At 35.6% G+C, this 16079-nt stretch overlaps 1 protein-coding gene and 1 pseudogene across 2 annotated transcripts in view; one reads left to right on the forward strand and one right to left on the reverse strand.

The window, feature by feature from the left end:
* Window positions 1–3804, forward strand: part of LOC107685055 (protein NPAT-like) — a 10495-nt gene extending 6691 nt beyond the window's left edge. For both annotated transcript variants that reach the window (XM_016481503.1, XM_016481502.1), the window contains 2 exons: window positions 996–2263; window positions 3027–3804. In XM_016481503.1, coding sequence (XP_016336989.1) covers window positions 996–2263; window positions 3027–3107 — 1349 coding nt within the window. In that variant the 3' untranslated portion in view covers window positions 3108–3804. The remainder of the gene's footprint in view (window positions 1–995; window positions 2264–3026) is intronic.
* Window positions 3805–7009: 3205 nt separating this feature from the next.
* On the reverse strand, window positions 7010–13625 carry LOC107685154 (uncharacterized; annotated as a pseudogene).
* Window positions 13626–16079: the final 2454 nt, after the last annotated feature.

Raw genomic sequence — 16079 nt, forward strand, 5'->3', positions numbered from 1 at the left:
GCAAATGGCTGCAATATAACAAAGAGTGAAAAATTTAAGGGGGTCTGAATACTTTCCGTACCCACTGTATATAAGTCCTGTGTTAAATATATATATAATTAAAAAAGAAAAAAATGATGATTTTGTTTTTAAAAAGGTAATTGTATTAGAATTACCTTTTTATATACATTTGGGGTTAGTCGTGGCCTAATGGATATAGAGTCGGACTTGTAATACAAAGGTTGCGGGTTCGAGTCTCGGTACCGGCAGAGATTGTAGGTGGAGGAGTGAATGAACAGCGCTCTCTTCCACCCTCAATACCCAGGTGAAAAATAAATGTGTTTAAATTGTGCTTTTTCAGACATACTTACTATATTTAAATTATACTATACTAAGTGCATACAAATTCTGAGAATGGGACACCATACTTGGCTACGCGTCACATCATTTTCACTTTTCAAAATGTCAGTTAATGTTTTTCCAGAGATTTAAGTTTTAACTAGATTCCTAAATCTAGGAATTCTAATCTAGGCTGCCAAAAAACTGAAGTCATTGCATTTGAAAACAAAGATGAAGTTCTTAAGGTGAATGCATACCTTGACTCTAGGGGTCTAACAACTAAAAATCAAGTCAGGAATCTTGGTGTGATTCTATTCTAAACTGTTTTAAATTGATTTTAAACCTCTTAAATCAATTTTTAAATCATTTTCAAAGTTTTTAAATTCCTTGTTTTATTGTTGTGGTTATTATTATTATTTTTTTAATTATTATTATTTTCTTTTCTTTTATGTAAAGCACTTTGAATTACCATTGTGTATGAAATGTGCTATATAAATAAACTTGCCTTGACTTGCCTTAACTTAGACATTTTTTTTCACTTCCTCCTATCTTTAGCATGATTTGAAATTAATTAACATTCTTTAGTAACTTTTTTTTTTTTATCTAAAGGTTACAGTTTTTGTAACGCATGTTTGTGGATTATGCGTCACTATAATGATTTGTTTACTGATTTTCAGGCAAAACTAGCACATCTGGGTCTGGTCAAGTGCTTCCCCAGGCCTCTGAGCAACAAAAGAGTGTGAGGGCAACAAGCCCCAGCCATCGACGGATACTTTGCTTTGATGTCACACCTGGAACCACTTCAGCTGGCCAGAATTCTTTACAGACAAGCAGACTCACATCCTCTGCTGTTACTTCCTCAGCTCAGCAGGTTCAGAAAGAAATCACACAGACTGAACCGAAACAGCCTTTAGTTTCTGACACTTGCAGAAGAAGAATAGAAACAGTTAGGCTGTCAGAAATAAATCCCAAACCGGTTATTAAGGACTCTGAAAAAGTCACCATATTTCATCAACAAAAAGAAGCCCCAAAACGCAAAATGAATGAAAAGGGGCTAGATCTAATTGTTGTATCAAGTACCAAGTCTTCCAACAAAGCTGCCATTGAGCCAGAGGCTCTCATTAGACCAGAATCACTGAAAAAATCACAAGCATCACAGAAAGAAGACGGCGGAGTTGTTTCAAAATCATCTGCTCCAGGGCCAAAGCAGAAACCAGCAGGCAACACAAAGGACGGCTCACAAGAAGAAGCCCCTGAAAAGGAGTTAAAACCAGCAGAAAGATCCTCAGAAAAGACTTCCTTACAGAACTATCCAGGCGTCACTGCAAATAAAGAAAATGAGCTGGAGAGCTGTCAGCGTCAGACATCCGCACGCCCCACTGAGGATCTCGCACCTTCTACAGCAAAATCTACAGTACCCGTATCGAGCAGGTCCAGTAAAACTTTATGCAAGACGAGCCCTCTGACTAAACAGGCCGTTGAGATGCTTCAGGACATACAAGGCCAGGCTCCTGCGGCCACTCCACCGAAGGGACAGGTGGCTGGATGTCCAGACCTCCCGCTCCCGAGAACACCTGAACCAGGACGTGCACAGGAGGAGCTGACGGATGGATCGAGAACCCCGTCCCGACAAAGGCTCAGGAGGGAGGGTGAAAGCACGCCGAGGCATCTCCCCCCTCCCGCCACCCCTGATATCCCCTCCTGCAGTCCTGCCAGCGAGGCGGGGAGTGAGAACAGCATCAACATGGCCGCCCACACTCTCATGATCCTGTCACGCGCCGCCAGGACAGGAGGTCCTCTGAAAGACAGTTTGCGTCAAGAGGAGGCCAGTGCTGGGAAATCTGCCATTCCTAAAGGAAAGAAACGAAAGCAAATTGAACCGAGCCCTCCTGCAAAGAAAGAGCTACAGCTTTCCAGCTCCTCGAGCAGTAAAAAGAAATCTAAGGTGAGCTTATATTTTATTGGTTATTTGTTAAAAACAGTAAAGATTGACCGCACCTTAACCTAGTAACCTATCTTAGCCTATTTTTAAATATATACATGTATGTGTGTGTATTTATATATACATAATAAATATACACAGTACACACACATGTATTATGTAAACACACTTTTATTTTGGATACGATTAATTTTGACAGCCCTAATAAATAATTGTATACATGTATATATGTTTGTATAAATAAATATTCATAATATTGCAATTTTTTTATTTAATTATATATTTATAACAATGTTTTTAGAATTGTTTTATATATATACAGTGGTGTGAAAAAGTGTTGGCCCCCTTCCTGATTTCTTATTTTTTTGCATGTTCAATTTATTTCTCTTTTAATTTAATAAATATGAATATATAACGAACTACTCCCTGTTAATACGAAGTAGTACTAAATAGGTTACTATACAGTATATATAATGCTAAAATCTGAATCAAGTCACTTGAGTCATGTTGTGCAAGTGGCTTAATGTAATTGCCACCAAAAAAAAAAAAGCATCTCACTCAGACCAGTTATTTATTCCACTTGTGTACCTATACCATTCGTTTAGTATTTGTTCTGGGTAGATAACAGTAGGCAGTAGACCGCAGGTCAGCTCACGGTAGCCCAGCCAATTAGAGAAGTCTGACTCATTTTTGTCTATTTGTGTACTTCAGCCTGCATCATCTGATATGTTGACAATGTTCGGCTGAATTCCTATTTATTTTTCAGAAACAGAAGAAGCTGCTGGACTCCTTTCCTGAAGACTTGGATGTAGACAAATTCCTGTCATCCCTGCACTATGATGAGTAATAACACTGGGGACGAGCCGTGCTGCTTGCCACAATTTCAGGGACATAACAAGCCATGTGTGCTACTGAGAGCGATAAAACAGATCTATTCAGCTGAGGACCCATTCTGAATAGCTGCTTTCTGTTTTACATCCAGAATGTGAGATATTGTACATATACACCATATTAGCTCAATAATCATATTCATACATTAAATATGTTCATATACAGGCCCAGATTCAAAACAAACAAGAAAATAATTTTAAGACTAAACTGTAATTTTTGACTACATATGTGAAAGTGTCAGTTCAGTTGCTCCAGTGCAACAGCTGTTAATTAATTCATTGTCATTTTATTTCTTTAAATGAACGTTTTCCATCAACTGCACCATGTGACTACATTTCTGTGAACATTTTCAAGAGAGATGATTTCCTTTGTACAGCCTCTAGGTGGTATTCTTCCTTTACATTATGGATAGAGAAGTTGAACGTTGTCGTTTTCTGTCCTTTAGATGGTTTATTATATGTATTTTAATAAATCGATATTTGATATTTTTTGAATTATTTAATATGTTACTATGTCCAGCTATGGCATATTTATTTGGAATAGACCTGCAGCAATTGCATATGCCCTGCTTGACTAAACACCTTAGTCTCATTTTCCTTTAACAGCTATACATTTCCTTTGATAATAATAAGATGAGTCTTGAGCAGCAAATCAGCATCATTAGAATGATTTCTGAAGGATCATCTGACATTGAAGAATGAAGTAATAGCTGCTGAAAATTCAGCTTTGCCACCACAGGAATAAATTACATTTTAAAATATTTTAAAATGCAAAAGTTATTTTAAATTGTAATATTATTTCCCAACATTACTGTTTTTAATCAAATAAATACATAATTGGTGAGCACAAATATGATGATCTTATATACTGTTACTCAACATGTTTTGGTAAACCAATTGAATGCACTTATATATGATATGTATTGTGGCTTGTGAGGTAAAATGGGGATGAAATCAGGGCAAGCAAGGTCCTGTAAGCACTGGAGACAACAATAAATCATTTTTCCTAGCAGTTCAACATTCTCTGTACTCATATACGCTGTTATTTTGATAGCTAATCCAAACTATTTAGGTCAAGTCATATCAGATCAGATCAGATCATATATCAGAGATGCCAATCTTGGTGCTTTTACATAAGTTGTTCTTTTTGCCCTTTTTTCTCATGACTTTCAGGCCAGCACTGCATCAATGTATTTCTCTCAATGTACATTTAGGTGTAAATTGAAATGTAAATAAAAAATGAAATAGCAACATAATACTTTAGACACCCATGAACCAAAAGTGACGTGAAAATTAGTATTGTTTTGCTAATAATCTCACATATACTCTTAAATATAAAGATTCCTTAAATTATTTTATTTTATTTTGGTTCTTTGGGGAACCAATTGTTTTTTTTCTATTGCATTACATGAAAAAAAAAAAACTGAAATCTTTAGTTTGAACTAAGTTATTCATTAAACTGTAGTTTATTAATAATGATCAAAATGTTTGATGCTTGATGTTCAAAATTATTTTAAAAGCATGCTGCTTGTATGTGCATTTAATTTTTAAAGCATAATGCAATCACAAATATGAAATGGTTGTTTTCAAAAATACTGAATATATGTCTATAATTTGAGAAAATGTATTAATTCACTGACGATTCTGTAAACACATGAAAGATTCAAATAACTCCTGATACTGTACAATGAAACTTATTTAACATGTGATATGAGGTACAGTAGTCAATCACTCATTTCCTTCCTGTACTTCTTGTGAACAGTTCTTCTCATTTTTCAACTCTTAGCAGCCAAACCAAGCATTAGTGTTCATAATGTGTAGCAAACGTCTTTTCAGATGGCTGAAGATAAATACCTTTGATCTGCAGAAGAGGTGAACACGTCCTGTTGAGAAAAAGCATGCATATAATTCCAGGGAAAAAATGGTTTACAGAGAACACTGGTAAAAAAAATTATACAGTCCATTACCATCGAGTTCAAAAGCTGCATCCACTTTCCCAACAATGCTGGGCCAATTCTTATGAATTTTCCTTGGAAATCCAGGATCCATCACACTTCTTTTCTCATCATAACCACAAAAAAATGTTTTAAATGTTAGTTCTCTGTAAATGTCTGAAATGATCGTTATCTGATAAACTTGTTTTCTGGAAGGAAATTGTCAAATTTAGCAATTTTTACACACATTTTTTACACTTGACTACACCTGAAATAGTAATCTCCTGTGAAAAAATAGGTCTTTTCATGTTCACTGATATGAACAGCAGAATCTATTTGTTTTACCGTTTCTGGAAATCCAAACTCATAGAATGTAGCCATAATAGCTCTTTGACTCCAGTCTCTGAACCACCCAATATTTAGAACCTAATAAACAGAAGAGTAAAGGATATTTACACTACTGCTCAAAAGATTGTAGTCGTTAAAATAATAATAAAAAAAAAAGTTTTTAAAAGCCATCTCTTATGGTCACCAAGGCTGCATTTACTTGATCAAAAATACAGTAAAAACTAATATTGTGAAATACTATTACAATTAATATTATTACTGTTTTCTATTTCAGTATATTTTAACATGTAATTTATTCCTGTGAAGGAAAAGCTGAATTTTCAGCATCATTACTCCAGTCTTCAGTGTTGCATGATCCTTCAGAAATCATTCTAATATTTTGTTTTCGTGCTCAAGAAACATTTATTATCAATATTGAGAACAGATGTGCTGCTTAATATTTTTGTGGAAACCATGATGTTGTAACATATATTATTTTCCTGTCACTTTTGACCAATGTAATGCATCCTTGCTAAATAAATATATTAAAGGTAGGGTATACATAATATATCTTCTGTGGAAGTCTCAGGAGGACCATAAAATGTTCGTCCAATCATTGCATTCGGTAGGATGTCCCACCAATAGATATCTACCTCTCCCTATCAACTGCATACCTCCGCGGCCGCGCAGCCAATAGTGAGAGTTCGGGGTGTGGCCACTGTAGCAGGCTGCAGCGAGGACCTCTTGAACTGATCACAAATGCCTTCTGACCCAGTTAAAGAGATAGTTCACCCAAAAACACCCTTATATCATTGCAAAACTGTATGACTTTCTTTTGTGGAACATAAAATAAGATATTTTTAGAAATGTCTCTTTGGAATGGAAGTCAATGGTCACTAAAACTGATTGGATTCCAACATTCTTCAAAATGCCTATTTTTGTGTTCCACAGACGGAAAAAAAAGTCATACAGGTTTGGAACAATATGAGGGTGAGTAAATAATGACAGCATTTTAAAAACCTACCATCAGAAAAAGTAATATCTACGCAGGAAACTAATGCTGTAGTGTGACCAAAACATTCCACATTCCTTTAGTCATCCATACATGTCTTTCATTGAAATATGTCTTTCTGCCTTCACTTTTGAACGCAATACCCATATATCAAAATCTAATGAACAACTGATGGATAGAATCAAGTCCCTGCCCTACATTTTTCTTTTTTGGTAATCCGTTACACTTTGATGTACGTCACAATCCGAAAGAAATGATCTTTCGCTACTTCCATTTCATCGCGACTTTAATTTACCAGTATGCTAACAACAATAATAGACAACACAACACTCAAGATACACAATGTGTAAAAGTTAAAACTGAATGGTAGAAAACTGTCTGTAGAAATAAAATGAACCTTTATCACTTAATTGTCATTATATGAAATACCAGAGAGAAATTGTCTTTTTGAAGTATTGTCTTGAATGTGGACAAAAGTTATCCTTAGCTTCATAAAAAGGCCCATATTTACTTCATGAGTGCCACAAGATTGGGCAGATATTCCAACAGAGTTTGTAAGATTCCTAGTGTTCACCAGTCCTGTCCATTAGTCAGAGATCTCACCATTGCTGGAGTTAGACAGCAGTGCAGATTTCTGTCTCCTGCTCTGGCTGCTCCTCCTCTTCCTCCGGCCAACCATCCTAAGCCTCCGCCGGATAATGTCTGGAAAACACACGTCACCTCTCATAAGTCTAAATCTTGGGGAAAGTAACAGAATAAATGGTTTGTGCAACATGAAGAACTTGGTAGTGTACTTACTTACCACCCACATTCTCATAGTCTTGCTGGTTGTCGTGCCAGTAGAGACTGGTTGAAGATCGACAGTGGCGATAGAGGCGTGTATGGAGCACAGACAGGGTGAGGAGCACCAAGAGGAATCCCAGAGCGCCTGCTGCCCACACGGCCTCATCTGTACGTGGTATGGGTATCCTCTCGCCCCTCAGCGGCCCTCCTATGTGAGGAGACTTTGAGTCTGGGACTCCACACTGTCCAAGCTCCACGCATTCAGATCCAGACATCTGCGCCTTTGTGTCAGTCTTAATGCGATGTCTCTTACCTTCCATTATAGTTTTCTTATGTGTTTTTTTGTCTACGTGGTATTTATGTCTTTCAGTCACATTATGCTGTAGAAATTGCTTCTCAATTGTCTTTGTCTTGTCTTTAGCACCATCTCCAGGCTCCTTAGAGTCCTTTGCTGAACTGAAAGATTGTGTAACAGTTAGCATCGAGAAGGAGGCCATCTCTTTTGTATTATTTTGTGGTAGTGTGTCTGTATGGTTCAGTTTTGCGCTCTTTGTGTTGTTAAGTTAATCTGGTTTGACGTCATCTTTCAGTTCCACTTCTTCCAGGGATTGTTTGACGACCATCCTGCTCTTCCTGGTTCTCCCTCCGGTCCTCTGTACCTCAATGAGACTGAGAGTCTCCATGCAGCAGTTTTTAAGAGACTTGAACAGTTGAAGGAGAATGTCAGCATAGAAGGTTATTGTTAGCATTTCTATTTACATAAAATGACTGCATCATCATACAAATCTTGACTGATATATTGGTCAATGTAATGCAGTTTCTTCACCTTTAATCTCTCCACTTTGGACATCTCTTGACTGGTGTTTGTCAGTTTGTCCACAGGTGCTGATTTGGTCAAATATAGATTGTACTTTTCTCTTTGGCTTGTGCGAGCTTGACTAATATTGGAGGAAATGGAAAGCAACCAATCACAAACCCCAAGTGTGATGCGAGACATCTCTAGTGAACAACCCCATGAGACCACCGCTAAAGGCTTTGAGAAAGATAACAGTCATGAGATATTTGTCAGAAATAGTGCTTTTTAAATGCATAAAAATAACTGGTAACATTTTACAGAACGGCTCAATTTGTTACTGATAGTTAATGCATTAGGTGTTGTTAACTAATTAATCTACATACAATAATGTTCATTTTGACATACATTACAATTCAAAGGTTAGGGGTCAGTAATTTATTCAAAGTAATTAATACTTTTATGCATACATTTCACAGTTTCCACAAAAAATATGTTTTCAAAATTTATAATAATAAGAAATGTTTCTTGAGCACTAAATTAGCATTTGAGAATGATTGATTTCTGAAGGATCATGTGACACTAAAAACTGGAGTAATGGCTGCTGAAAATTCAGCTTTACCTTCAAAGGAATAAATAAATATAAAAAGGAATATAAAACAAACATAAAAAAGAAAAAATATATATTCAAATAGAAAATACTAATAATATTTCATCATTTTCTGTGTATTTGTTGTCAAATAAATGCAGCCTTGGTAAGCATAAGAGACTTCTTTCATAAATTTTATCATCAATTATTTAATAAACCCCAAACTTTTGAACAGTAGTGTATACTAATAGTTTTTTTTTACATTTAAATTTGTATACAATCGCAAAAGTTAATGTATTAGAAGTTAAAATGTATAAACGATAAACAATAGCACTAGATTAACAAAATCTAAAATGTTTATTGTTAGTAAATTCTAATGGTTTAATGCTAATTGAACTTTATTGTAAAATGCTACCAAATAAATCTGATACTAAATGTAATCTATATTTATTTGACATCAGTCAGCCAATTAAATCAATCCATGTGAAAGTTCCCTTCTCTTTCCACAACTACTGTGAACAGACAGGGTCTGATTTAGAGACCTGTGTTACATGAGCTGTTGTTGTGAATGCTGACAGCCTGTGACTCACTCTGTGTTGGCTGAGCCAGGGGTGAGGTGTGAGGATATAATGAGACAGACACGAGTGAACCAACCCCGCCAAACTCCTGTGAGCTTCCGCTGAGACACACGGGTGATACAGAAACACCAGCGCTCCATTCTGTCACAAACAACACGTGCAGAGCTTATCAAATTATCTTCAGTTACAGGTTTAGCTATAGAAATACCGTGATTTTGCTTTACTTTGAGGTTTTGTAGCCAGCGCTGAGGGGGGCAGTAAAGGTACTCTCCACTCTCTGCCTCAACAGGCCGGTAAGGACCACTGAAAAAAACAATAAGTCATTAAGTTATCATTTAAACAGAGGCGGACAGTAACTAATTACATTTACTTGAGTATTGTACTTAAGTACACTTTTTGAGTATCGGTACTTTACTTGAGTATTATTTTTTTCTGGAAACTTATGACTTTAACTTCACTACATTTGAAAGACAAATATTGTACTTTTAACTCCACTACATTTCTATCAAGATCCTCAAAGTAGAAAGTTGTTAGCAGCTTTAAAAGTCAGTGGGTGATTTTTTTCTTCTCTAAAACGTGACTTTCTTTTTTTCAGACAGTTTATCGGTAATCACTCTTGTAGGGCTACATGAAGTGATTTCCCAGCATTTTTTGAGCACTGACCAGTTCCAAATGTGATATTTATTTACAACAATTCAATAATAAGAAGTTAATATTGTGGTTTATATTAGACACAATATTGTCTGATTTTGCTAAATTGTGTAAGTGAAAATATTACCTATAAAGACACAGAAGAACTGTTGTGCATCTCCTAATAAAACACAAAAGGTGTTTGAAGCAGCACTGCACAGACTGTTCTGTGTGTGACATCAAAGTACAGCGAGAGCGATTAGACAGCATTTTTTTTGTTTGTTTTGATGTCAAATAAGTCTTGCTGTTTTGCTTTTTTGTTAAAGCAGTGTTGCTGTTGTAAAGTTATACAGCTACAGTTGTGTTGCTGGGTTTTAAAGCAAGTTTGATTTTTTTGATTTTCTTCCTTATCAGTCTGTATTTATAGCAATTTCATTGTCCACTCTGTTCAAATGTGGATGAATGGCTACACATAGATATGAAATGAATAAACTACACATATTTAAGTAGAGTTGGAAATTCTTATCGAGTGACGCTCGGTTCCGTTAACAGTTTGCGCACAGTGCATTCATCTGCCGATGCGGACGAAATGTCGTGCTAAACTTAACATTTTCTTTCAGTACTTATTACAGTACTAACCAGTGTTGGCAACTCATTTTCAGGGGAAGTTGCTAAAGGCAGATTGATTTGTTGCTAAAAGTTGCTAAATTATGTTGTGATGTCATTGCGCGATGACGACATTACGTAATCACGACACAAAATTGTGTGACTACATCAAATCACAGAAAAACAAATATTTTTTTTATATGTTAATTTAGATTTGTTCGTAAAATAATATAAATTCATAATATAATATGTGTGGCACCAGCGTAATATACAGTAAATAAATCAATAATTCCACTGCTCTGTTGTCTCCTCTGAGGCTGGGACTCTAAATACTGTTCTGTGCTCATCAGTGCAGCCAAAGACAGAACAGTTAGCATGTTTTGCTCAAACTTTTGCCATGGCATTAGCATAAAAATATTATAAACATAAAATATTTTAATTTGTAAAAGTAACATAAGTAGCACATCTTTATGATCTGATTTTTTACAACATTGAATTATTGAACAGTTACACATTTTATGTATTTTCTTATTAACTAGTAAAACTGCACATTCTGAACAATTATAGTTTTAAGCAGTGTACTAGTTAATTAGTGTGCTACACAAAAGTCTATAAAAATAGGACACAATGTACTGTTTATATGAAGGGACAATACGTATTTATTTTTTACAGGTGTTTTACCTGTGTTTTAAATTCCACATTGCATTTTGTGTTTTAAGGTTACAGGTTACAACTTAATGGATAACATCCTGGCAGAAAATGACTAGTACTTTTTCAGTTTTTCCCACATATCTTTTCTTACAGTGTACCTAACTGAACAACAATTACAAGCTAATAACATGCTGTATCATAAATGTATATTTATCATTGACCAATTGGAACTAGCAACTTAATGCACATTTGTTTGTACTGTTTCTCTAGCTCTCTCCAGGTTGATGTGCTGCTTGGCTGGCTAGCTGTTCAATGGTTTCCTCTTTTTGTGTAATTTAGATCAAAATCTACATTTTTTATCATATGAGTCACTTTACAAAAGTTGCTAAAAGTTGCCAAAAACTTTTTAAAAATAGCTAAATTTGTTGCTAGGTGCTTTTTGAAAAAAAAGTTGCTAGGGTAGTCTGAAAAGTTGCTAAATCTAGCAACAAAATTGCTAAATTGGCAACACTGGTACTAACGAATAACTCATATGAGCCGGTTCTTTTTAGTGAATCAAAGTAGTCCGATTTTAGAAAGAATGACTCTTATGAACAGCTTCTTTTTAGTGAATCAAAAACATACAACGTGACGAATGTAGTTTGAATTTCGAACAAATGACTTAATGTGTCGATTCAACACACACACACACACACACACACACACACACACACACACAGAGGTTTGTTTTTGTGAAAAGTGGGGACATCCCATAGGCGTAATGGTTTTTATACTGTACAGACCGTATATTCTATTGCCCTACACCAACGTGAATCAAAGTAGTCCGATTTTAGAAAGAATGACTCTTATGAACAGCTTCTTTTTAGTGAATCAAAAACATACAACGTGACGAATGTAGTTTGAATTTCGAACAAATGACTTAATGTGTCGATTCAACACACACACACACACACACACACACACACACACACAGACAGAGGTTTGTTTTTGTGAAAAGTGGGGACATCCCATAGGCGTAATGGTTGTTATACTGTACAGACCGTTTAATCTATTGCCCTACACCAACCCTACCCCTAAACCTACTCCTTACAGGAAACTTTGTGCTATTTCAGATTTTCAATACACTCCATTCTGTGTGATTTATAAGCGTTTTGAAGAGTGGGGACATGGGGTAATGTCCTGAAAAGTCACCTTCTCCTTGTAATACCTATGTCATACCTTTGTCATTATACAAATGTATGTCCTCATTTGTCACAAAAACGCCCACAGACAGACAGACAGACAGACAGACAGACAGACATATTGTAAAAGAACTGAAAAGAAGAAGAAGAATGAAAAGAACTGTACCAGGATAGTTAAGAGGAATCGGAACTGGAACCGGATAAGGAATCACATATAAGATATCGGAGTGTTTGTCAATGCTTACTGAGTGGGTATGCGGTCGTTGTATGTAATAGGTGTTTCCATACAGATGCAATCAGCAGCCTGCACAGGACAGAAATCAAAGTTAAAAGATACTTTAGCTTTATTAATACTTTTCTTGTTACTTTTATCCGTTGATATGATGCACAAACATAACATCCTGCTATATATAATAAATAGTTTATTTAGTCATTACAGTGCACATTGAGAGTGAACAATGTTGTCAGTATGACTCATTTGAAATTAATTTACCTTTATAGTATGTTTTGTGTCAATATCAGGCATATTCTGCAATACAAATACAAAGGAGCATCTGTCAGTCATGTTTTTATCATCAGTGCGCATTTGGTACTGAGTAAGCTAGTTTAGTTTTGCACTGTAGCCTATATACAGCATATTTTACCGTCTGTGACTGTGGCCAAAGCTCTTGACACAAAAGCTGGTCAGGTCCTGGTAGGTCTGTGACCAGATTTGTATGTGATAGGCTGTTTATGACATTGGTTACAACAGTTTTTACCAAAACACCATTGTTCCTACAGTTAATAATGCAGACCCGAGCATGTTATAAATAAATGTAATATATAAGTAAATATTAATATAAGTAAAATATAATATTAATATATAAGTAAATATTGATGACTTAAAAACTGGATGAATAATAATAATAATACAGGAATGGGAAAATGTTGTTTTAGATGAATCGCGTCATACAGTAGGATTACAGCGGTCACTGCTGTCTGTCAATTACTCCTGAATGATTATTATGGTTGTCGTTTGAGTTAACGTGCATGTTGATCTGTTTAGACTGAATTGAGCAAATGTCTAATAATGTTTACCTTGCCATTGTCGCAGTGTGTCAGTCTGGAGGGACAACACCGTGTCACACAGAGACAAATCAATCCAGAAAGGATGATCACTTGACGGCTGTGTAGTCAAATACATTCAATGCGGTAAGGTTTACTGTATCTCTGCCACATAATCACAACACCCTGTAGGACTATATAAATGCCAATGTCTGCGTTTAAACGCGTCTGATGGTCCATGCTGAGCTCGAGGATCCACATTTTCACTGTTGGAAAGTTCGTTTTGTTTACTTAAAGAATCACGAAACCAACAAGTTACGAACTCGTTCGGTTATAGAGAAAGGCATCGCGATTCGTAATCAAGCAGGACAGAACCGTCGGACGAGTTTTGAATCCGAGTTTTAAGTCTTGGGTCCCGTCCTTATATAAACATCGCAAGTTTCTCTTTTGACAAGTTAAAAGTCATCAGTATCCTGAATCGCAATATCGCGAGCTATAAACTCATGTACACCTTTCATTCACGTACACGTCTGCTGCTGTTTATCACGTAAACTTCACGCACATATTAATGTTAATGTTAGTGTTCATGTGGTGCCTCGCAAGGATCAAAATCGTTTTCGACCTTTCGGACTCCTTGATGTCATCTGCCAACTAGGAAATGTTATTTATGAGTACAATGTTCTTGAAAATTGTTTATTATAAAAAAACAAACAAAAAAAACGAAATGCTAAATTTCCCAGCAAAGTGAGAACTTGTAATTTAAGTGTGTTTCTATGTTTCCTTCTGGAAACATATTTACATGTATTTTTATCATAATTTCTGATATAGAGCTTAATAATGCACTAATAAAATGCCTTTAAACAATATGTTCCAAAAATTTATTTAAAAAAAAAATGTAAAATTTAAATTTAGAACAGTTTGTCAACTGTTTTTTTTTTTACATGTTTATTATACCAGTGAGATTAAACTCTTCTGCTGTGAAGTGCTACACAAAACTGTAGTCAACATGCTGTTTTTTTTAGAACTACATTTACTTAATAAAGAGATGGGGAATCATAATTCATAAACAATAATAATAATAAAATAAAAAAAAATAAAGATTGTTTGGGTTAGGTAAAAAAATCCTCTTTAAAAAAAAAAAAGTTCACTGGTGGTCAGTATCAAAATGCTTGTCAAAAAAATTTAATAAAAATGCACTGACAGCAAAAAGCAGACAACATCAAACTGTCGATATAAGAATCATTATTGTAAAGAAAATTTCCATTTGAAATCAGATCTATAACCCCAGCTGACACATAAACAGCTTGTATGCAACCATCCAGCTGCTGGTAATCATAATTCTATAAAAAGTCAGACGTGATGTTGTACTAAATTCACTTTTATTACAGCGGATCCTCTGACCAGTGTTCCTCCATCAACACAACAGTAATTACAGAACAGAAAAAAATAGTTCATTTATCTCTAGACTTTTGTTTTCTCTGATTCATGAATACTTTAATACAATTTCAAGCCATTTATTCTGTATTTTTTAACTTTTTGTATAATCTTTTTAGACATTCAATAACATGATACACGATCTATACATTTTGATACAGGTTACATATGAGTTATAGTGGTGATGCTGAGCCAGAGGACAATGGATGCGTGTGAAACGGCACACTATCATACTACTTTTCAGTACACAGTACGTTAGTATGCCAATTCGACCACAGCAAATGAATACTGATGTTCTTTACAGGAAATGTAGCCCTTCCCTGTAGACCAACCCCTCTCTATCGCTCCCCGTTTCATTTCTTTGTAGTGTTGGCGATAGGAGTGTTCAAGTCCATGCAAACTGAAATAACCATCACTCGTTCATAGCCTGTCAACAGGAGAGGAGACAATGCAGTAGTGACCGGGCTTGGCAGCTGTGGGATGGCACAGTGTTTGACCAGAGGTTGAACCTCCATTATTTAGAAAATAAGTTTGCATTTCAATCTAGTGTTTCTCATATATCAGTATTACTTACATATCCCCTAAATTCAGTCAGTAGGACAAGTTTAAAACTAGGATAAAATAAAAAATAAAATGTGTAATCTATATCGGTGACAGGTATGACACAATTATGAGTAATGCCAACCAAATTCAAACAGCCCTCACCCAAAAGGTATTAAAAAACAAACAAAACTGATCATTTGTTGGTTACAAAATATCAAAATGACCTATGTGAGGATTTAAAATAGAAACATTTGCCTCTTTTCTGTGCCTTTTATAGCTCTTATGCTGCACCTTTTGACATTCGTATGAATGGAGGGTCCAGAATAAAGGCGGTGAGAATACAGAGGACCTGAAACATTCCTGTGAACGACAGACAGATTTTCTAATACAAATGGAAACACAAAGTGTGCAGAGGTGACGTGTAAACACACACTACTCCCTGAAGTTCAACTCTGGGGCCCCGGAGCCCCGAGGCTCCTTGTACACAGGCCAGAAACTCCTTTAAAAGCGCAAGGTACATAGTTTACAATTCTTAATAGATTTATTTTAAAACCTTTGTCTATACGCAGAGAATCGTGATGGGGGGGGAAAACATATGCCGCCATCAATTCAGTTAATTTCTAAGTATTTTAAATCTTTATTTTAAACCAAATATACAATATGAATACTCTCCCCAGACGATGACTCTAGAGTTTGTTAGGTACATTTTATACTCTCTCTTTCACATTAGAGCCGGATTCATTTGGTAATAAAGGTCACACAAGATCTTTTGGGATATTAAGGAAAGGGAGAGACACGTCCTGCCCGGAGAGTTTTGTTTTCAC

This window comes from Sinocyclocheilus anshuiensis, unplaced genomic scaffold (genome assembly GCF_001515605.1).
Source record: "Sinocyclocheilus anshuiensis isolate Anshui unplaced genomic scaffold, SAMN03320099.WGS_v1.1 scaffold914, whole genome shotgun sequence".
Classification (NCBI taxonomy): domain Eukaryota; kingdom Metazoa; phylum Chordata; class Actinopteri; order Cypriniformes; family Cyprinidae; genus Sinocyclocheilus; species Sinocyclocheilus anshuiensis.